Raw genomic sequence first — 24,043 nt, 5'->3', positions numbered from 1 at the left:
CAAACTGATTTTTTTTTTCAAATAAACTGTTTCTTTTATATAATGTGTTTGAATAGCACTGTATCTATAAAAAAACCCTCAAAATTTAAGATAGAAAAAAAGAACATATTTAAATATTAACTAAATGGATCATTAAGTTAAACCAAAAAAATATAATAGATTTGTCGGATAAATAGACAATGTATATTTGAAAGTATTAGTCATTCATTCAGTCATCAAAATAAAAATGAGAACGTGAATTTTTCTGAATGAAACTCATGTGATGGTGATGAAGCAATGCAAGTTTTGACTGAACTGGAATTATCCTTTATAAAAATGAAAACGTGAACGTGAATGAGAACGTGAACTGGAATTATCCTGTTTATCATGTTTATTGATTACAACTTGTTGTTATTTTGTATGTTGCCGTGAGCATGACATTATTAAAGATCTGATAAAGTATTCTTTATCTGTTATTGTATCAGAAATGCCATTGATTTTTTATGATAATTTTTCTTTTTATAGGATGTTACAGAAGAACTGCAGAACTACGCCAACATTATTGACGGTCTTCACAAACAAGCAGCAGAGCTGGGAGAACAGGTAGGCTCACTCCTTTATCTTTGATTGAAAGTACATTATGTTTGACTTTAAAATTTAAATTATAATTCAGTGTATTTCTTTAAACTTCCCTTAAAGGGATGGTCCGGGCTGAAAATATTTATATCTTAATACATAGAGTAGAACTCACTGAGCAAAATACCGAAAATTTCATCAAAATCGGATAACAAATAATAAAGTTATTGAAGTTTAAAGTTTAGCAATATTTTGTGAAAACAGTCGTCATGAATATTCATTAGGTGGGCTGATGATGTCACATCTCCACTTTCCGTTTTCTTATGTTATTACATAAAATCATATTTTTTTCATTATTTCATACTTGTGTGAATAATATGTCTCCCTTATAATGAAATAAGTTGCAGCAATAAATATCTAACGCACTAAATCAGTTGTCAATCCAATTTTTCTAGTTCTTGGAGGAAAAAATTTGAATAAACCTAATTTCATATAATAAAATACAAAAGAACAAGTTGGGATGTGACATCATCAGCCCACCTAATGAATATTCATGACAACTGTTTTCACAAAATATTGCTAAACTTTAAAATTCAATAACTTTGTTATTTGTTATCCGATTTGGATGAAATTTTCGGCATTTTGCTCAGTGAATTCTAAGTCCTCTATTTATTAAGCTATAAATACTTTCAGCCCGGACCTTCCCTTTAAGTATTTACTTATTGAACAAGCAGAGACCTCTCAATTTACTAAAAACATGTTTTTATATAGAGTCAAATTTTACTAATCTTATTAATGTGCCCAATATTTTATTGGTCATTATTTACACATTGATATTTTCAGGATATATGACTGGATATATTTGGTCTTGATTTTTAGAATTGGCCATTCCAAAAAGTTTTTGGCAATTTTGAACTATAAAAATTAGTGAGAATAAAAAATACAAAAAAGTCAGTTATATCAATATCCTAACCATATTTTTCAAAGTTTAGTACTTTGACTTTTTAAATCCTTTTCCCTTTGAATAGGACCGAGATTCCCCAGAAGTACAGACTCGTCTTGGAACCATCGACAGACGATACAAGGAGCTCCTGGAGCTTGCCAAGCTCCGCAAGCAACGTCTCCTCGATGCCCTCTCCCTCTACAAACTCTTCAACGAGGCTGATGCTGTCGAGGCATGGATAGATGAGAAGGTGAGTAGCTACATGTTTATTTTTTATTGTATAATGATGACTCGGCTAAAACTAGGTTCAAAAGAATTTGAGAATATTGTTAAACAGTCTTGAGTGAAAATTCTTTGATATTGTTACCCATTGAATGTTTCACAATGGACTTGAAATAACTGAAAAAAATGATTAAAAAGGTGAAATTGTTAGAACTAAGCTCTTCATGTAATGTAATAACACTATCTACACTGCTTTTTGTACCATCTCCCTGTAGGAGCATACATTAACTGCTCTAATCCCAGCTGAGGATCTAGAATCCAACGAGGTCATTCTGGCTCGCTTTGACCGTCTGGAGAAGGAGGTAGAGGTCAACGAAGCCAAGGTAGAACTGGTCAACCAATTGGCCAGACAGCTATTGGCTGTAGAGCATCCAAACTCAACAGAAATCACAACAAAACAGAACCAGCTCAATGCCAGGTAAGCTGGGTGGAGAAATGTTGATCTAATATTGTATATGTCCCATCATTTGCAGAAGAATCGCCCGATACAATAAGAATTTTAAGATAAAACCTGAAAAATGCACTAACTTAACTCTTGCTGGGGGGGGGGGGGGCTGTAAAAGCTCCTCAAAATGGTTTAAAAATTTCTCATTCCTACACTAATCTACCTTTGCTCACAATTCTAGATGAGTACATGTAGTATTCGTAGGATATTTGTGAGGTATGATTTAATTTTTGATTTTTTTATGGCAACCAATTACATTTTAGTCTCACCTTACTTTCTGAATATGAATAATAGTTCAGTTATCTTAGTGTTATAATATTGATACCTTATTAGAGCTCAAACCGTTTCCTTACCAAACAAGTAAAAAAATTGTGCTTTGATCTTCAGATGGGCCGATCTACGTGCCCTCTTGGAGCAGAAGCGGGATGCCGTCATGGCTGTCACCGAGGTACAGACCTACCACATCGAGTGCCAGGAGACCACCCAATGGATCAGGGACAAGGCTCGTCTCATCCAGGCCACAGAAGAACTTGGCAACGACCTTGGAGGCATCATGGTCCTACAGCGCAGACTCAAAGGCATGGAGAGCGACCTGGCTGCTATCGAGGCTAAGGTGGGTCTGTCAGTCTCATCATCCATCTATCAGAAAATTTCTAGATCTCCATCTCAGTTTACAATAACTTTCATCATATAATAAATGTAAGATTGATGTTTGAACAAACCCAAACCTTATGAACCCATAACATGATTGTTTATTCATGCATTTGAGAGGAGGTATTCCTTGTCGAGTATTCCAACTTCTTTCTTATTTTGGAGCTCTTGGTTTCATGAGTATCACTTTGTTTTGTTTTCTCTCTCAACATAGCTTGAAGCCCTTGATAACGAGGCACAGAAACTTGCTCAAGAACACCCAGAGGATGCTGAACTTATCAAGAAGAGATATGATGAGATCATGGTAGTCTGGCTTGACCTCAAGGAACTGGTGAGTACCAACAACTATACCTGTTATGTCACACAAGAGATGAATAAACTTACTTCACAAGGAACTGATATCTTACAGTACATGTATTGGAAGAGATGGGAGCTCGAATAACAGTAAATTAGAGTACAGAAAGATGATGTCACAACCATTTATCTCCTTAGTGACTCATTCTACACAGCTCCAAGTAGCCCTATTGTATCAAATTGCAAGGGTTGTTAGCAAGACAAATCACTGGAATTATCCATGTAGATTTTATTACAAGCACAGGTCACAAGGACCTGTGGCTTTTAGCCCTTTCTACCAACCCTCATTGAATTTTTTTTTGTAAGTATTTTGCATATAATGGCATTGTTTGTTCAAAAGTGTGGCCCAATTTATGTGAAACAAATTATATTGAATAGACTGACTTTCAAAATCAATTACAAAATCATTACTGAAGATTACTAAAATTTGTTAACAATTGTTTTTTTGCAGCTAAAATCTCGTGAAGCTGCTCTGGCCGAGGCCGGTGACCTACATCAATTCCTGCGTGACCTGGATGACTTCCAGGCCTGGCTATCCAGGACCATGACCACCGTGGCATCGGAAGAGACCCCAGAGTCTCTGGCTGAGGCTGAGAAGTACCTCAACAAACATGCTGCCATCAAGGATGAAATTGATGGTTATGAAGACAAGTATGCCAAGATGAAGGAGAATGGACAACGTATCACAGAAGGACAGACAGACACACAGTACATGTTCCTCAGACAGGTAAAGAGACATCTCATATACTCTTGTTCTAAATGATAGATGTAATACTCTGTTCATATACCCTCACAAGTAAACATTATTTTATCTGTAATTCCCCCCCATCCCTCTGCGCCTCGGACTAGATAAATGATATGGGAATCCCCTGAAGAATAAACATGTAGGTCCTATCTGAAAAAGGTAAACATACTGTATACATTTGAAAAAAAGTGAGAAAATAAAATATGGTTAAGCAGATAGAATGATAAAATTATGAGCTAGACTGTTTTATTATAGAAATGTGTCATTTGGTGAGAAGATGAATTATGTACAAGAACAGCTGAAAGGGAATTTGCTCATTTAATCTGTCTTAAAGTTACTGCTGCCTTGGCTTATTATCTATAACACACAGAATAAACCAATGTATTTAGGTCAGAACTTAATTCATGTGAGAAGTCTAGCAAAAACCCATAACGCTTTTGATTTATGAAGAACTTTAATGACTGAGTGGGTGTAATTTTCACAAACTGTATCCATTTGCATTTTTCTTACAGCGTCTGCAAGCGTTGGATGATGGATGGCTTGAGCTTCACCAGATGTGGGACAACCGTCAACTCCTCCTTTCCCAGGCTCTCAACTACCAGATGTTCCAGCGTGATGCACGTCAAGCTGACAGCATCCTCAACCAACAGGAGAACTTCCTTACCAAAGTGGAACAACCTGTAAGTATTCTATTCTTTTAGATTAGTGTGATGCGGTTAAATTTGTGGACAAGACTAGACCTGCTAGATGGAAAGCAGGCTAGTTCAGGTCATGTGAACCAATCAAATGAGTTTTCAGACTACTTTGGTAACTGTCTATAAGTGGGTTTGATAAAGTACTGCTAATGCATCTTGTCTAATCTGCAGGATTTACCATTTCAATCTACCTTTATAAACAGAGCATATTTGCATGAAGATTTCCAATCATTAACAGTTTTAGAGAAACTTTGTTTGATTGGCTAGTCGGCACTCGGACAATTGAAAATGTTAATGATGGTGACCTTCACGAAACAATGATCTTGTGAGCAAGTAGTATCTTAATGAATTTAATGTTTTTTTATTAACTTGTTATTTATTTACTTTTTTGCATTCAACTAAACTATGTTGGTCATCCCTATTGCCTTTTGAAATCTGGATCTATTGATCTCACTCTCTCTATCTGGACAGAACTCCCTTGAGGCCTGTGATGAAGCCATCAAGAAGTATGAGCATTTCATTGACCAGATGGCCACTAACGATGAGAAGATCAACACTGTATTATCCTTCGCTAACAGGCTGTGTGATGAAGACCATTATGCTGCAGACAAGATCAATAAGAAGGCAGAAAACATTGATGAAAGGTCAGTCTAAAAAAAAAATAAAAATAAAAACCTAATTCCTAGAAAATCACAATGAATACTCTAAGCATGATTTCACATATCTCTCAGGCGATAAATTTTGCTTCTTCTTCTTTTCAATAAGAATAGTGTCCATAACATAATTTGAATTGAAATCATATGTAATGTTTGGGATTATATGAAGCTCTGAATTAATTTAGAAAATGTGATCAACTTGAGCTTGGGCCGCTCTGATACTTCTTCATATGATTTTCGGACCTTTTAATTGATTCATTTGGTTAAGAATACATGAAACAGTACATGTAAGTTGAGGAATGTTCCAATACGCAGCATTAGCCACAGCTCCAAGATAAGAGGAGCCTGAGGACTGTTTTGATCACTAAATCATTCATGCACATGTATGAAGCATACATACATGTAGATGGAATGCTCTGATATAGCCATTGGATACCTTCAAGTCACGGTACAATTTCCTCACTTGCTTTCTTACAAACAGACGAAAGGCCAACCGTCTAGCTGCCGAGGCTATGCTTGAGAAGCTGAAAGACAACCGTCTCCTGCAGTCCTTCCTCCAGGAGGCTGAGGAGCTTGGTCTCTGGGTGGTGGAGAAGATGGTCGTAGCCCAGGAGGAGACCTATGATGGAGCCAGGAGTCTCCATAGCAAATGGCAGAAACACCAGGCCTTCGAAGCTGAGCTGGTCGCCAACAAGGAGCGCCTTGATAAGCTCAAAGAGGTTTGATACCATTTCAATTAGTCTTAGGAAAAAACTTTTGTTTCCAATGAACATACATGTTACTTTTAAAGTTATGGTCTCATAATGAATAGTAACAAATAATTGTTTCTATTTATTTAGAACTGTTAGCAGAATATCTGCATGCAAGGAGCTCATCAGTATTTCATCTGCTTGTAGATTTGAAATAAACACATAGTACAGAACTTCATCCCCAGGAGGTCAATTTAACAAAAACATCAAAAACAAATAAGTGTCTCTACCCTACAACATAGACTCTTTGTTCTAATACAGAGACACTTCATTAGAATGTTAGAAGATTTCTTCAAAGGTGTTAACATCCAAAACAATTTTTCAAAGACAGAAGTTTGAATCTACGTGAAATGATTCAATTTGTTCGGACATTTCAGTGATGATTTTACCAGTACAGCATATAAATACTGAATTCTATGCGGAAATGAATGAGATGATTTATGTTTAAACCCTTTCTATATGTATCTACATATGGTAATGATCTTGTTCATATCATTTCAGCATGGAGATGAACTCATTAAAGAGAAGCCCGAGACCCAGGAGGAAGTCCAGGCCAAGATTGCTGACCTTGAACAGCAATGGAATGAGCTTGAGAACACGACCAAAGACAAGGGTAAGACCCTGTTTGAAGCCAATAGCCAGGCTCTCTTCACCCAAGCTTGTGATGACATGGAACAGAAGATCGTGGACCTAGAGACCGAGCTGTGTCATGCTGATGCTGCTGGGGATCTTGTCTCAGTCAACAACCTGCTCAAGAAACAACAGGTAGGAAAGCTTTCATGAGATTCAGTGTGGATATCACATGCTTGAAGTCACCACTTATTTTCATTCTCTGAAGATTGGAATATCTAAACATAAATAATTTGAATTGAAAAGGAGTTTTCCTAGGACATAACTTGCCATCAGCAAGATTCCTGGATAATCAGACACTGTATGTAGCCTTTAATCTTTACATTGTGGGCCTGAGCGTCTACTACTTGATGATGATGATGTCTAACTACATGTAACAAAGAAATTTTAAGATTTGGGAATGAACATGAGATTATAAACAAGGTCTGTGCTGTGAAGGACTTGTTGATCAAGGTTTGGTATCTTTCTCAACCAGAAGCATTGACTGTCAAATATGTTGTGAAAATAGATTTTTACAGAATGGATGTTGTGTGTTCCTTCAGGTCTATGAACAGTTCCTGGTAGTCAAGCAAGAGGAGGTAGAGAGCTTACAATGCCAGGTATCCTCACTAGAGAATGCTGAACACATAGAGAAGGTGACGGCCAAGAAGGAAGCCATGGCCACTCGATTCAGCAACCTATCAGATCCACTCAAGAAGAGGCGAGAAGAGCTAGAGGCACAACAGAAAGGGTACCAGGTTCTCAGGGATCTTGATGATGAGAAGGTAAGATGTTTGTAGTGGACTCTGGACTTTGTTGACAGTAAGGAGTAAATCGCAGTAGAGCTTTGCTTTTTCACCACGACAATAAATTTGATATTTATTGTAAAAAAATAAAAAAAATATTTTGAATATGATAAAACGTCATGTCCTTATTGATGGATGTTGTAACGGCATTGCCATATGTCAAGGAGAAACATTTATAATTCCTACACTTTCACTTACACCTCTTTTTTTAAGGTGGATCTGTGGATTCTTTTAAAAGTCTTTAAAAAGTGTTTGATATCAATGCAATCCTTCGCAAAAACTAATTTTTTTAAATTCATATATGTAACAGTAATAGAAAAGTTATGAGCCTGGGATATTGGTTATTGGCAATACAGGTACATGCAACATAAGTGAATGCATACATTTTAACAAATATACAGATATTTAGAGTAAATATGAAATATAAGGTTTATGCTGACACGATGTACCGTTGTGAAAAATCACGCAAGCATTTCACCATTTCTGGCCTTGATTTTTATTGGCTGAGAAACACGGTTTCTGTGGTAACTGTTGGACAAAATGTGACTCCTTGTCAGATAAAACGTCTGACAAGTCCTGAAAAGCTCCCCTGATGTATCGCTCTTGATATTACATTTCTCTCACATCCCTATCAACTTTTTCCTGTTTTTCACCTGGATGGAACATGTTATTTATACTGTCTTTTCCTTTTGCTTCAGATCTGGGTCCAGGAAAAGCTACCTCTGGCTACTTCCCACGATGTTGGGAACAACCTCCAGGCAGTACAGACCTTGCAGAAGAAGACCAATTCCCTCAATGCCGAGGTGGAAGGCCACGTGCCTCAGGTTGAGGAGGTGATAGAGAGGGGTAAGGCCATGATTGAACAGGGTCATCCTCAATCAGAATACATCAAGGTCAGCATCACAGAGCTTGAGGAACATGTCATCATGCTCAAGTCATCCATTACAGAGAGGAAAGATAAGCTGGTTGACTCAAATAAGGCACAACAGGTGAGAACATTGCACATTCTTAAGATGAAGATATGATTATTGGTCATGTTGTTAGGTACCGGCCCTTATTAATTGATCAAAGTACTTGCAATAACTATTTCTACATTGTGTATGTCATGGCAGTGTATTTAGTTTAATGTATTGTGTATGATGAAATGGTTCTTTGCCTTTATTTATGTACATACAAATATCAAGGAAATCGTTGGAAACTTATAACGGAACATCAAATTACCTTCCATGAAACAGTTGCAAAGTGGTTTATTCTGAGTCTGATATTACATTTTTTTCCTGTCGTTGTGTCTTAAAGAAAAGAAAATGATCCAATTTCACAATTCTCTTGTTCTCTCTATATTTATAATTTTTACGTACATAATCCTTTGTGATTATGCTTCAAGACTGAGCAATTCACAAAAGATTTCATGATTTGTTGCATTTTGATTCACTTATATGTATGTAAAAAACATGAATAAAGAAGTGAAAATTTACTTGTTTTGCTGTGCGCTTTGCAGAAATAACACCGCTGGAAACAATGCAGCATATTAGGTAGTGAATCCAGAGAGCGGGGTATTTAAAATGGTGTTACTGATGATTTTTATTATGTTTTGTTGGCAGTACTACTTCAATGCAGCGGAGGCTGAAGCCTGGATGAGTGAACAGGAGCTGTACATGATGGGTGAAGAACGTGCTAAGGATGAAGCTAGTGCTGCTACCATGGCTAAGAAGCATGCCATCCTTGAGAATGCTGTAGAAGACTACGCTGAAACCATCAATGAGCTCTCGCATGAGGCTAAACAACTCATCGATGAGGGACATCCACAGAGGTATAACTTCACTAGGCATTTTTCACTTTCAGGGTACTCCAGGGTTGTCACTGGGTACTTTTTAGAGGCTGTCTCCAAAAATTACCTTACATCTTGCCCTAGGGGTTGAGGGGGGCAAAAACAAGTCTGGGTTTATCTTTTCTTTGTCAGTGAGGCATTTAGTTCCACTTGCATGGGTACAATATTACATTGAGTGATGGTCAGAAATTCTGAATGGTGGGTGATCCTGACTGGTGCTGATGAAAGAAAGTTGTCAAAGTCTTGGGGTTTTATAAATTTTCAACATATGATAACATAATTGTAAGGTTGTAAAGGTAGATTGATCAGGCAGGTTTGTGTCTTTTAGCCAAGCAAAACTGTCCACCCAAAATACATATCGTAAAGGTTCAATGTATTGAGATTGTGTATTTCTTGACTGTAGTGTTAAGTAATTTTGTTTCCATTGTAATCATATTACCCATTCTTCTTTGTATTATGTTCTAACAGTGACCAGATTGCAATCCGTCAATCTCAGATTGACAAACTTTATGCCGGTCTGAAGGATCTTGCCGAGGAGAGGAGAGCACGCCTCCAAGAGACTACCAGACTCTTCGCCCTCAACCAAGAAGTTGATGACATCGAGCAATGGATCGCTGAGAGGGAAGTTGTTGCTGGTTCACATGAACTTGGACAGGACCTTGAACATGTTACGGTATGGTTGGCATTTCATTTTTGTTCCCATTTTGGGGAGGGGAAGAGGGGAAATCTTATATATATGTTTTTTAATAGGCTTGATTTTCTCTATTTATGAAACAACTGTGTGTAAAAAAAATATTAATTTTGAAAAATACTGGGGTTTGTTTCAGAGTATTGTTGAACATCGATATCAATATCAATTTGACATCCCTCATTCATTGATGAAAGTCTCATTCATCCTATAATGGTCTCTAGTTGCCATTGGGATGTTTTAACTTATTTCTTGGCATGGGCATTAGTTAATGTTAGTCAAATGCAATGGTAGGAATTTTGTAATTGGATAGTACCTTCAGATAAATATACATTACTTTCTAATTTCAAATTTTTCATCTTTAAGCTATATGTAGAGCAATGTGTAATGAATTCATCCTATATTTGTCACTCAGATGTTGCAGCAACGATTTTCAGAGTTTGCCCGTGACACCCACAACATTGGCACAGAGAAGGTTGCCCACACCAACAGGACCTGTGATACCCTCATCAACGAGGGTCATGCCGACGCTGCAATCATTGCAGAATGGAAAGACCAAATCAATGAAGCTTGGGCTGATCTCCTTGAACTCATTGATACAAGAACAAGAGTAAGTGAAGATATATGTTTTTCTTGTGATCATTCCCCAGTGGAAAAATAACACTTGAGGGCAAAGACCTGTTGACTCCTTAAATTTATATTATTACCTTGTAATTAGAAACCCTGTGAATTGCCATTAAGTTTAATGTAAAATTAAAACAAATTGCAAAACAAAATACACAAAGTAAGCTCTTCATAAAAATATTTACTTTTCATTCTATTTCATCCATCCAGTTCCCTGGTACCATTTTATTTATTCCAGTTACATTCATTTGTAGTCCTTAGTATATGTTTGGTATTAAACATTGAAATTCACTTTTCCATCTTTTTGTGATGGTTACTTTAATTCAATTTATTTTTTAATCCAATAATTTGTCAAGTAACCAAGATTTTTTTTAAATTCTAAACAAATTTCTCTTCTTTGTCTTTTGTTTCTCCAGATGTTGGCTGCATCATATGAGCTTCACAAGTTCTACTCTGATGCCAAGGATGTCCTTGCTCATATCCAGGTAAGTCCACTATTCAGAAACACTGTTGATCACAATTAATGAAACAAAAATTGACTTTAATAATGGAATGTTGCTTGATAAATCAAATGAGAAGTAAATGGGAAGTATCAATTCTAAGAAACATGTCTTGGAGATATTTCCAAATTGTACTTGTGTAACTATAACTTTCTACTTTATGAAATTTGTCTGTTATCACCAAAGGAAGAATGTGTATTGTCTTTGGTTCTCCCCTCTGTTAAGTTTCATTCTTGGAATGAGAAATGATTGTTTCAGCTTGTTAATGTTTGCCTTTGAATATTCTTCTGTTACAGGAGAAGCAACATGAGATGTCAGAGGAGTTGGGCAAGGATCAGCAATCAGTAGCCATCTTACAGAGGAAACATGTCTCCTTCCAGAGTGATCTCTCTGCTCTTGGACAACAGGTACATTCCTTACATTCTCAGTTATGTCAGTGATTATATTATCTAATAATAATAATATAATATAGGGTATTTATATTGCGCACATATCCACCTTGTTAGGTGCTCAAGGCGCTCCTATATTACCCGGCTAAGCTAGGCGTTCATAGCGCACACAGCTTTTTAAGGAATTACTTCCTACCGGTACCCATTTACCTCACCTGGGTTGAGTGCAGCACACTGTGGATCAGTTTCTTGCTGAAGGAAATAACGCCATGGCTGGGATTCGAACCCACGACCCTCTGTTTCAAAGTCCCTTAGAATTTGAAACAATCGTGCACTGTACTCCTCATTCAATCATTTAGTATTCAAAATCACATGTTGTAGAAAGTAGGTGCAATAACCAGGAATATGATTACAATCTGTAGTAGGGTCCTAATGTACTTGTGTAAGCTTTTGGGAGGTTAAATGTTAGTCTCTCCCAATAACCCTTTATACCTCTACCCGCTGAAGTGGTTGTATGGGCATTTATTTTCTCTACTTTAAATTTTTTTTTTCTCTGATTGTAAGAGAGAGCCAAGTAATAGAAGTGTAGTTCGTAGACACTTTGAGCCGATTTTAATGTTGAATCTCTTTTACTTTTACCCAATCTTTTTAGGTGAAAGATGTCCAGGAGGAGGCTGGCCGTCTGCGAGCCGCCTATGCCGGTGACAAGGCTAGGGAGATCGACAACAGAGAGCAGGAGGTGGTGGATGCATGGAACAACCTCAACTCATCTATCCAGTTCCGCTCAGTCAGGCTAGACCAGACTGATGAGCTCTTCAGATTCCTCAACCTTGTCAGGGCACTCATGATGTGGATGGAAGACATTCTGCTCCAGATCATCAACCAGGACAAAGCTAGGTAAGAACAGGACAAACTCTTTAAGTTTTAGAAGATTATACGTTGGACGGTCATTTTGTTGATGGAGCTTGTAATTAGTTGAGATCACAAAAATGTTTGTTATCAATTTTTGGATATAAGCTGCTAGCATACGCTTAGTATCTTAGGATATGAAAATGTGCAAGACATACTTTTTTAATGTGTCTGAATTGCATTACTTTTGTAACTGCCTCCCATTGAAACAATGAAGTGGAAATTCATGTGGATCATTCACCTCATTTTCCAAGCAATTCTCATAAAATGTGGCTCACGTGTGGGAGCAGGGGTATTCAGTGGAGATATTACTACTAATGTTGAATGAATGTTGGTTGTTTTCTTATTTATGTTTGTATTTTATTATGCAAATTGAGATGTATCAGCTTTTAGTAGGAAACACGAATGTATTTGTAAACCACAATACAAGATGTTTATTATTGTATTGGATTTTTGTTCCTTCAGGGATGTATCTGGTGTTGAGCTTTTGATGAACGGCCATCAGAACATCAAAGCAGAAATTGATACTAGGGATGGTAACTTCACAGAGTGTTTCACCATGGGTAAAGACATGTTGGCAAGAGATCACTACGCATCTAAGGATGTAAGTTGCTTTAATGTAATTCTCTCTGTTCGTACTCTCTCACCCAAGTGAGGTTTTGCTTTGCTTGTAATTGTAGGCATCGGGTGGGGACAAATATGTCATGTATTGTGTTGAAGGGCATTGCCCTGTTCTATATGTAGTATAGTTCTATATTTATATGCTGACTCAGTGGAGAAAAACAATTATTGGATGAAGTTTGTATCTTGTTTCCTCTTTTTCTGTAATTTTTCAATAACTTGAGTAGCTTTGGAACTATTTTGTGATTACTGCAGCAGTTTGCTATTGTATAACATTATTAGGGGTGTGTATATTCTTGATGATCACATATGCTCTTTCAATTATAGTCTATGTCCTGACATGTATTTGCTTTCTTTGTTTTGTGTTCTTACTCCCTGCCTGTCTCCATATGGTTTAATATTCATATTTTATCCTTCTTTGGTTTGTTCTTTGTATATAGATCCATGCCAAGCTAGTCCAGGTTGGTAGCAAACGTCAAGAAATGATCGCTGATTGGGAACACAGATGGGAATACCTACAGCTCAGTAAGTATTTACTATTCTAGTCAATTTCAGTTACACACCATGAATGAGAATAGGCATACCCCATCAATTAAAAAGTACATATACATTGAACTATATCTATGTACATATTTTACTTGATGAGATATGATGCCCCCTTCATTTTAGGGCAATGATGTAAGTAAGCATTTCAGGGCATGCAGTTCGAATTTGTAAGGTAATTTTAGCTTGACTCATTGTTCTATTATTAATCTATGATTATGTGATGATTTCCTTTTTTGTAATGGGTTGAGTCTAGTCAATCACATCAGTATTTATGTTGATACCTATATAATTGCTGTCTGTAATAATAAATTAATTTTATTTCTTTTGAAATGCAACCCAGTGATATCAATTAGTTCATCCACAGGTTAAGTAGAAGGCTTATTTTAAGGCAATACTTGATCTCAGTGATATCAACTTCTACATCAACACCGTAGGTGGATGGTTTTATTTCTCTGTTATTTTAGGTGTGTGATACACAAATCAAAGCGTTACGGTAACTTGTGCTTAACTGATTTCTAATTTGAATTATTTTTCCTCAGTTCTTGAGGTATACCAATTTGCCCGTGATGCCCATGCTGCTGAAACCTGGCTGATCAGCCAAGAACAGTACCTGAGAAGTGAAGACTATGGAGTAAGTCAAGTTCTTTCTTCTCTATCAGATTCCACAATCAATCCACAAGTGGAGTAGGCAGTATCGCAACATTGTAAATATAGTTGAAAAGTAACATCAACAATATTCTAAAGTCTAGATTTTTCTCAATTCTAACTTCACTCTGGGAACTGTTCAAGTCATATTGATATGAGAACACAACAACTTTTGATTTGATGTAGAAATAAGTGGGTCAGATGTACATACTAAAAAATGATATTGCTCTGTTGAATAACATATATCAAAACAGAGTGTATAGTTCATTTGAAGATCCATATTTTGAGTTCGAAAAAGAATCTTCCTAATTGATGGAAGTAAAATGGACAATGATGATACTAATGATGGTAAATATGTAAGTGACAAGTTTAAACATTGCTTTGGAATGGACATTTTTCAAGTAATTATGTCAACACAGATGTCAACGTATGACTGTTTGGATTGTGTTCTGCAAAGAAACACACAAAAAAATTGTATACAGAGAAAGAGGATGGAAAATTGATAATTTTTTTTTGTTTGCTTTATATTTTTAGAACTCACTAGACGAGGTTGAGAAATTGATCAAGAGGCATGAGGCCTTCGAGAAGGCCCTCTACTGTCAAGAAGAGAGATTCACAGCACTCGAGAAACTAACAACAGTAAGTCCAACCCTCACACTCTTCACTCCCGTACATGTTTAAAAGACTCTACTCTATCCTTGTGTATACAGTGTAGCTGTAGCATTGGATTAGAATGGTTAGATGCCTGCTTGTTAGTTTATGGTTAGAAGAGAACTAATTAGACATCTCACTAGAAATGATAGAGAAAAAAAGAGAGAAAATAATGAGTAGTGTGTCATATTTTTGCATGTAGTATTTCTTACATATTATTCATCTGATGATTGATAAGTTGGTCCAGTTTTCAAATAAATTGCCTGATTTTTTTATAAATTATTTTTAACTGAAACAATTTAAATGCATTCTAATAAAGCTGCTTCTACCAAATACATTTAGCAAAGGCTTTCAGTATTGTTATGTAATGGACATAATTGGTAAACAGTGTCAGGTTACTTTTTTAATCACAAGAACCAAAAGGAAAATCTTGAATTAGATTATCAATATAAAATTTGTGTAAATTGATTGTCTATACTAATCAATGAGCTAATCTTGTATAATATAAGCATATTATGCAAAAGTATTTTACGTTCATGCAATTAAAGAACAAAATTATTTCCAAGCACACCTTTCCAACCCAAATGCCTGGAATCTACCCTGTTATATCACACCCTTGCCATTTTTTTTCTCTTTTTCTTTAAAAGAAGTCTTATTCTTTGCAAGTAAATCTCAAGGTGCATGTTTCTATTCTTTGCAAGTTTTCTCTGGATAAACCTCCATGCCTATGACATTTGAAACATTCAAACCTATACAGATTGTTTTGATTTACTGAAGCAATAAGTTAAACTGGTAAAATTTAGATTGTAGTCCGTATTCTCTTTCTTGATTGTTAACTCACACTCATTAATCATTATATTAGAAATACAACAGCCACCAAATGCTTGCTTTTAGGTAGAAAAATAGGTAGTATGTAGTCTCCATATATCAGATGACTTTTTAATGCTCTAGTTATTTAGATTTGTTGGATTCAAAGTGAGAATCGAGCAAACAAAATAATTCATCAATGCTTTTGCATGTCACTGCTTTGAAATAATTGTAGAAAAATCAGCCAGATCCTCGACTGGGGCCTGTAAGTATCGTTGAAAGTAGCGGGAACATTTTAGGGGGTTAACAGATATCCAAGTTAGATATTGCGAGAATGCAAAAATGTCGCTTTGGGGACAGTACCTCTTATCCAATATTCAGTGAGATGATATCACTTTGTTGTAATAACAAGATGATCGATATAGTTCATATCCTGCACAAATCCCAGCTCTCTATAGTAAAATATGAATCCAATGCACCATTTCAAAAGTGATGACTTTGTCATTCGTTACAGTGTTATTGCAATCATGTTTGTATAAATTTCGCTTTTGAAGAGGGGTGTACTTATGTCCCAGCTGCAAAATATATGACATTGTGCCGATCAGGCATTCTTCAAAATTTGTAATGAAACCAAAGATAACTTTGAACTGGATGAAGTTGTCGCACTTTCCTAATTTGGATACTCTGTATTTCATTGATGTACAAGAGAATTACTGCCAAAGCTTCTCATGTTTTACAGCTCTTCGCAGAGTGAGGTGTTTTCAGTGCCCAAGATCAGCAATCTCATCATGCAAAGCAAAGACCATCTTCAAATATGCAGTTACTTTTTTTTACCAATTTTTCCATTTGCTCATAGTTCTGAGTTTGTAATATGTTTTAGCCCAAGTCATCTTCTCTCATTGACATCCATAGATACAATAGGCTTGTATTCACCTCTTACCTGGTAGCAGGCATTCTATGATGCATATATAATTATATCTTGTCATGGTTTTGGGTGTTGCCTCTCTCTCTTGCTGTTTAGTATTACAACTTTTCCAACATTTCATATCTCTCAAGAATCTTCCATATGATCTTCATGCTTTTTTCTCCCCATCAATAACATATGACTGATCTTCATGATGATGTTTCGTTTGATTTCATGGTGGAGGGATAATTTTATCTTGCGATTCCCATGCCTTGTCTCCATGATGAAATGCTATATTGAATCTTAAACCTTCACAATGAACCTTAAGTGCCTTTGGCTCCTTGACATCATGAAATGTGTTTGAATGGAGATATAAGTATACTTTGCTATTGAAATATCAGCTTGTAAATTTTTATAAAAGAAGTTTCTTAATCGGGCAATTAATGGGATGATGTGAAGATGGTTTATAGAGAATTTTTATTTTGCTTTTTCATATGGAAAACTGATATGAATAACTTCTTGCTGAATTTTTAAACTAATAATTTTTTGGGGGGTTTGAAGTTCAATTACCCCAGGGAAAATTTTCAATAAAAAAAATTGTTATAACTATGAATATGAACAAGGGATACAAAATAAGAGTTTCATTCTGCTACTCCAGACACATCTAACATAACAGTACCCCCAACAACTTGATACACATCTTTATCATTTCCCTTCTCCAACCCAGTATAGATAATGTCAACCTCCTTTCCTCCTTTGGCTTGCTTCTACCCTTTCCATAATCCTAAAATTTCTTAATATTTAGTTGGTAGGTTACATTTCATGAGAAACCAAACCTTATTGTATAGCACTTGTTATCTCTCCTTAGTTTGAGTTGAGAGAACTACGCAAACGTCAAGATGAGGCCCGCCGTGCTGCTGGTGAGGACTCTCCACCTATGAAGGAATCACCGTCTCTCAAACATAAGATTGTAGATGACTTCATGAATGAGGAAAGAGAGAAGGAACGAAGGGCAAAGGAAGAAGCTGAGCAGGAACAACAACACCAAGAACAGGAAGAGCTTAGGTATGTAAAGGGTTGCAGTCTTTGTAAAACATGTAGTTGTGTATGTAACCTTAGTCTTAAAGGGTATAATTTCTCTCTTATCTTAGACAAAGAGACAATATCTATGATATGGTCATAGTTGCTCATAAAATGATTACCAATCATGAATATCATAACTACTTATTTTTTAATATGCTGATCAAGAAAAAAAATGAAATTATAATATGCTTCTTCACCCAATGATTTTATAACTAAAATTCAAGTAGATTGGTACGACCTCTTTGACATCAGATAGAGTTTCTTTCTGACAGATTCCCCTTGCTTCACCAAATTTGTTTTCCAAATTGTTCTAAATTAAAGAATTCCTTGGACTAATTACCATGAATGCAGTTGTCTGATTCTGGCTTACTCGCTCAGAGTATATGCATGTTCACGACTTGCTTTGGAGTATTCAAGCAAGAGCTACCAAATAAATATTTCTTAAGCTTACTAAGATCCATGTGTGTTATGCTGATTCATTTTGAATAATGAGACATCATTTGAATGTTATCTATTTCAGGCAAGTATACGCATAGTATGATTACTATGACAATTATGATTACTATTTATAAATAATATTTTTCATAAGACTTCATCTGAATGTCCTTTATTATGTTCAGGCAAGCCGCCACCAAGTACGTAGAAGAAGTACAAGAGATGGTGAGCCAGGAAGCCGAGAAAGAGGTCCATGCCGGTACAGCTGTAGACGGTGCAGAAGGCCCAGATGATGATGAACCAATGGCTGCTGAAGAAGAACCAGCACCAGGAACTGTACCAGCAGGAGCCTTGGGTGGAAGCAATGAAGCTGAAGGTTTCCTCATGAGGAAGTACCTATATGAGCCAGGCGGCAAGAAGGCTTCTAACAGGTAGGTCTTCTATTGATAATGATAATAATGATAATAAAATGCAACATATATGTAATGCTTAAAACAATGTTTCTAAGCACTGCATACTATTACCCCTTTTATGCTGTTCTTTGTTCTATAAGGACCAATTTCTTTGCAACCTTTGCAAGGAATTTATTCCTTGAAATGCGTGTGCGCTGTAATCTTAGTAATTACGGCTGCCAAGCTACAGCTGGGGTAATAATATCCAAGTCCTTTGGAAGCGCATAGAGACATTATTCATAATGTGATATGCGCTATACAAGAACTGTATATTATTATTATTATTATTAACCTATCTGAGGTTTAGTTTGTATTTCTTAAAAACAGAAACACAGCTTGAGAATGCTGTTGATTACTATTTTTTTCCCAAAGTTAATTAATTGTACTTAAAAATCACCTGGACGTCATTCAGAAAGAGTTAAGTGTGACTGAAATCGTTGAAATTCTCAGTTCCATGCAGTATGTAACACATCACTACATTGATCAGATTATGCTCGGGGGAAAGCAAGTTTTTGTGTAGTTATCCATTAGATTTTATGTAATATGTGCATATTGGTGCCTTACATAACATAAAGGTACATCAACTCATTGTGATATGTATTCCTCAGTTTCAGGGAATCCCTTATCAAATGCATGAAAATCAAGGTTGTTGATGTTATTTATTTGGTAATAAGGACAAGAAAAGCAATTGCATCAAACATGTTCTGAAAACAAACTCCCAAACTATATAGAATTACTGCATTATCGTTTTAAACTCTGACAACAGAAAATTACTCAACATCAGTTGCATTATGTTTACTTTGTCATTTTGATTACAAAAAGAAATGTCAAAGTTGTACCTTGTAGTTAATAGAAATAATCCAGATAGCAGCTTGCTGTAAAGCTGAACTGGGATTTGTGTGCATTGTGTTGGCAGAGTATGAGGCCTTATTTTTCTGATAATTCTTTGTTGTGTCCACTTTTGTAGATCTTGGAACCATGTATACGGAGTGACTCATGGCCAATCACTCTCATTCTACAAGGATCCTAAGAACAAGCTCAAAGAAATCCCATTCAACAATGAACATCCTCTCAATCTGGCTGGGGCTACCGCGGAATACGCAGAAGACTACACCAAGAAGAAGTATGTCTTCAGGCTCAAGTAAGTCCAAATATAAGCTGGCTTGTTTTTGTTGTAATTGTTCATTCTTCAATTATTCATTCACTTGCTCATGCGTTTATTGACTAGGGGATGATTCTCTGATGAGCTGAAATTATGATGTGATTGGCCTATAGCTTTTAAGAAGTTTATTTGAGCTTAGTGAAACACTCCTGCATTCCTGTGTCATATGGATCTTGTTTTTTAGATCAAAATCAATTTAAAATGCCTTAAATTTTTTAAACTGCATTTGATTTTTGCTTTTTGTAATCCTGAATAGACTGGGCTATTTTAAGGCCTAAGAAGAGGGGGGGGGGGGGGGCTGATTCAGCCCCCCTCATGTTCTCGGCCGTCGATCGCATGATCGCAAAAAAAAAATTGGCACGCACACGTCACCCATGGTATAATCTACAAAACTATAAGTTCAAATTTTGCCAAAAATCTCATTGCTTATTTATTAATTATGCTAATTTATGCGTAACATAAACTTTGCTCTAATTAACTAAATAATGCCCCTAAAATGCTAATTTTTGGTTCAGACTCTTTATAGGAATCTGATCAAATGTACTTTAAAGAATTTCAACATCACACTTATTTATTATATATTTCTTTGTTTTTTATTGTTTTTTCTATGGAAATTTTCAAGCACTTTATTTTGACTATAAACAAGAAATATATTTTGCATTTTGGCTAAGAACACTATTTGCATTGAATTTGTACACAAATTCACGTTTTTGAGCAATTTTGTGTCTGCATGCACTCATGAATGTTGCAAAATTTTGGAATCGCGTACCCAGGGCTTGCAATTTTGGTCTCAAAAGTTGCACGAGACTTGAAAGTAAAAAGTCAGCGAGCGACGAGTGTTTTATCGTGAAAAAAATGTCGGGGGGACTGAATCAGCCCCCCCCCAGTCTTATTAGGGTTAAAGAAGTTTTTAGAATAAAATAAAACCAGATTCCTATCAGAATCTTCGGTAATCATAAGGTTACAGAGTGGACACACCCGTTTGCTTGTATTTTCTGGAAAGTTTTGTTAATGAATTTTTATCTCATCTTTACAATAAATACCAATTTAAAAAAATTAAACTTGAAACATTTGATTACCTAGGATTGTTTGATTTTCATTTTTTTTGACAGGTTGGCTGATGCATCAGAATTTCTATTCCAAGCAAAGGACAGTGAAGAACTGGGCTATTGGCTGAACCAGCTTCATACAGCTATCTCTGGTACCGGGGAATCTGCATCCAAGGAACAGAGAAGAGCCCAAACTCTCCCAGCGGACTCCACCTCACCAGGGGGCAAGAAGGCCAAGGGAAAGGGCCTCTTTACCCTCAAGCGGAAGTGAGAGCCCTGAGGCGGGGTCAGATAATCAATGGTGACCCCCCTCCCCCTCCAACTTTCCCCATGTATAGCCCCCTTGTACATCATGACATTTGTTGAAGTACTATTACTGTTATCATGGATTGATATTGAATCGGACGGACATGGAAAAAAAGATATTGGAATGGTAGTGCTCTTTTTTAAATTACTTTTACAGATTTGTCAAGGACTTATTCGCTGCAAGGCTTTTGGACTATCGGTATGAAAGAAAAACTAGGCTTTCCTGCTTCTTCTTATTCTACGGTTGCGCTGTCATGTGGTGATTTAGTGATGATGTTATATATGTATAAAGTGTAGTGTGAGTTCATGATAGACACAACTAAAATTGGTAGCTTGTTGATTGGCTTTATGGCTGTTAGTGTTGAAGTTCTTGTAAACTAGGCATGTCTTTGAGAATATCGGCGCGCTGTGAATGAACAGCGCTGGAGAAGGTCTGACGTCAAGACGTTTGTTTTTCTTTCTATTGAATATATTTAAAAAAGAGACGAGGAGGGTTTTCATCAAAGACGTGCATGCGGCATTCCATATGTAAATCATATGCATAGATTATCTCCCTGCGAGTCCCCTTGTGTGTAGAAATGACAAAGAAATAAGTAGAAAGGCAGAAAGGCGATTCATTCTTTCATTGGACATAACATGCTTTAAACACCCTTACTCTTTTAGTCATTAGGGGTGATACCAAGCCCATATAGCTTAGATTCATTAAGCTTCGGGTAGCGGAGATTTTTACTTGGCATTTTGTATGTCACTACTTGAAACGAAGGCGTGTCAAACTGTAACTTATGATAAGTAGATGAATCGTATCTGAAGTCAGTACTGCCTGTTGATATAATTATTGTTATTATTGTCCAGTACCCGAAACGACGTTACCTTGTACCTCGATGAGGAGTACTTTTGTCTATCCATCTTGTAGGCACACAAAGACCTTAACTGCGTGTTCTGCATTATGTTATATTTAATAGCTGACACTAACTTGTCTTTTTAATATCCAATTGTGATGTAGACAAAATGTATACAGAGGTAAATATTCATGTAAATGATGTGTATGTGAGTATCTTGGTGTTGTAGTTTTAGGCATCTTAAAAGAGAATGTGTATAAATATTAAGTTGTTAATTCTTGCAATTATTATTCAAATTGCTGTTGTATCTTGATAGTTGTATATCTTAAATATTAGGCATGCATCTGAACTGCTGAACAGTATGATCTGTATGTTTAGCGTCTTTGGGAAGAGAGGAAAAGGGTATAAATCTTATCAGCTATTGTTGTGTGTTGTGATCCAGAAAAATAACATCTTAAAAATAGCTTAGTCCATGACATAAAGTCCATTTTATGGGCTTTTGTGGAGTGAATGTCATTTCTTTTCTGCAGATTGTACAAAGAAAAATTAAGCAGTAGGGGAAATTAGTTAAATCAAGATAACATCTAACGTTATGTGTGGTTTTTCTCTCTTCTTCGGAATCATATAATTAGAGCTTGCATAAGAAAAAAAAGTATGTAAATGTTCTTATAGTGGTGTGACTTATATCTACAAAAAATATTTGACTTTTTTCTATTGTACTTAGCTAGAATGCAGGCATGAGTTTGCCTGTGTCACTTGTCCAATTACAAAATTCAAAATGGCTACTTAACATGAACTCATTTAATTGAATTGGCTTAGCTACTCAGTCAATATTAAACTGGATAAGATAAAGTAGGTCACATAAAAAAAAAACCTGAAATAGTTGCCAGTAGTAAATGTATATTAAAGTATTCTATCTCGATGAAGTATATATATAATTCATCTTGTTCAGCCCTACTTACAACTTCTATGTATTTACTTTTATATGTTCAAAATTTATGTAGACTGTATTCAAATCAAAGAAAAATTTTAATTTTGTTTAGAATCATTTATTTGCAATTCCATTGTAGTGCTTATTATTTGCAATAGTGCAGTATGGTTTTTCTCTAAGATGTATTCATTTTTTTTATTCCTCAATTTTTTCTTTAATTTTGTAATTAACTCAAGATTTCAAAGCACTTTTGCCAGGGATAATAATTCAGTGTTTTCTCCTGAGCACTGATTATTTTTTTGTAGATGGAATATTGTTGTCAGACCTTTTTATATCTAGCATGCATATTAATGAGGATGAAATGTTTAAGAGGAAAATGCAACTGCTCTGCAGTACGATTTATCCATAACGATAATGACTGCTTTATATAGGTGCTCTTAGTTGTAATGTACTATGTCATGAAGAGCTTTCCTCTCATTACACCACCATCATCGATCCTCACATAAACTGTGCAGTTAGGTGAGAAATAACTGACATTATCATAGCATGTATTCATCTGTTTTTTGTGCGTATTCTTTATAGGTGATGGACTTACAGCCATTTAAGTGGACATTAGCATTAGTTCCCTTTATGCATTCAAAATGCGACTCTTTAATACATTGTAAAGTCAGTAAACATGTAATTCCATTCCTGGAACTGAACCATTTTATTTTTCACCTTGCAGATAGACAAAACAGTTTTCAGAGGTAGTATTCACTAGTTAGATTAAATTGATGTTGCAGATCTTTTGATATCTTAAACCAATTGCAAACTTAGTTTGGGTATTCCATATGTGTGTAGTGAAGTGTAGTATTCAAATTATGTATTCCATTCTCCCTACAAATCATTGAAATAATTAACTTATGTATTCAGCTGACATATTTAATTCATGTTTTAAGACAAACTTCTACGTAACACAGCCAATAGTAGAAGTGATTTCGTTGTGCCTGGTATAATAATGTACACACAGGACCATATCCCTCTTCACTCTACGTCTCAAAAAGAAAATTTCTCGAGCCCTTCATTTTGTATGTGTCACGTATTGCCAATAAATCCAAGTGAAAAATGTATTTGTAGTTTCCATTGTTTGTCATTTCGTGTGTCGTTATAAGTTTGGATTATAGATAATCTCCATTTAAGGTTAA

General features: G+C 35.9%; 1 protein-coding gene across 3 annotated transcripts in view; it reads left to right on the top strand.

Moving 5' to 3' along the window:
- LOC129265421 (spectrin beta chain, non-erythrocytic 1-like) overlaps positions 1 to 23,968 on the top strand; it is a 60,549-nt gene extending 36,581 nt beyond the window's left edge. For all 3 annotated transcript variants that reach the window (XM_064102171.1, XM_064102170.1, XM_064102172.1), the window contains 26 exons: positions 505 to 582; positions 1,584 to 1,748; positions 1,996 to 2,198; positions 2,613 to 2,838; positions 3,091 to 3,207; positions 3,682 to 3,957; positions 4,488 to 4,655; positions 5,142 to 5,314; positions 5,808 to 6,045; positions 6,577 to 6,840; positions 7,248 to 7,469; positions 8,189 to 8,479; positions 9,092 to 9,300; positions 9,787 to 9,991; positions 10,422 to 10,616; positions 11,047 to 11,115; positions 11,427 to 11,537; positions 12,172 to 12,416; positions 12,894 to 13,032; positions 13,490 to 13,574; positions 14,135 to 14,226; positions 14,775 to 14,879; positions 17,471 to 17,667; positions 18,306 to 18,551; positions 19,540 to 19,713; positions 20,847 to 23,968. In XM_064102171.1, coding sequence (XP_063958241.1) covers positions 505 to 582; positions 1,584 to 1,748; positions 1,996 to 2,198; positions 2,613 to 2,838; positions 3,091 to 3,207; positions 3,682 to 3,957; positions 4,488 to 4,655; positions 5,142 to 5,314; positions 5,808 to 6,045; positions 6,577 to 6,840; positions 7,248 to 7,469; positions 8,189 to 8,479; positions 9,092 to 9,300; positions 9,787 to 9,991; positions 10,422 to 10,616; positions 11,047 to 11,115; positions 11,427 to 11,537; positions 12,172 to 12,416; positions 12,894 to 13,032; positions 13,490 to 13,574; positions 14,135 to 14,226; positions 14,775 to 14,879; positions 17,471 to 17,667; positions 18,306 to 18,551; positions 19,540 to 19,713; positions 20,847 to 21,054 — 4,701 coding nt within the window. In that variant the 3' untranslated portion in view covers positions 21,055 to 23,968. The remainder of the gene's footprint in view (positions 1 to 504; positions 583 to 1,583; positions 1,749 to 1,995; positions 2,199 to 2,612; positions 2,839 to 3,090; positions 3,208 to 3,681; positions 3,958 to 4,487; positions 4,656 to 5,141; positions 5,315 to 5,807; positions 6,046 to 6,576; positions 6,841 to 7,247; positions 7,470 to 8,188; positions 8,480 to 9,091; positions 9,301 to 9,786; positions 9,992 to 10,421; positions 10,617 to 11,046; positions 11,116 to 11,426; positions 11,538 to 12,171; positions 12,417 to 12,893; positions 13,033 to 13,489; positions 13,575 to 14,134; positions 14,227 to 14,774; positions 14,880 to 17,470; positions 17,668 to 18,305; positions 18,552 to 19,539; positions 19,714 to 20,846) is intronic.
- The last annotated feature ends 75 nt before the right edge of the window (positions 23,969 to 24,043 follow it).

This window comes from Lytechinus pictus, chromosome 7 (assembly GCF_037042905.1).
Source record: "Lytechinus pictus isolate F3 Inbred chromosome 7, Lp3.0, whole genome shotgun sequence".
Taxonomy (NCBI): Eukaryota; Metazoa; Echinodermata; class Echinoidea; order Temnopleuroida; family Toxopneustidae; genus Lytechinus; species Lytechinus pictus.
The sequence above is the reverse complement of the archived record's forward strand: the minus strand, read 5'-3'. Positions and strand labels throughout refer to the sequence as shown.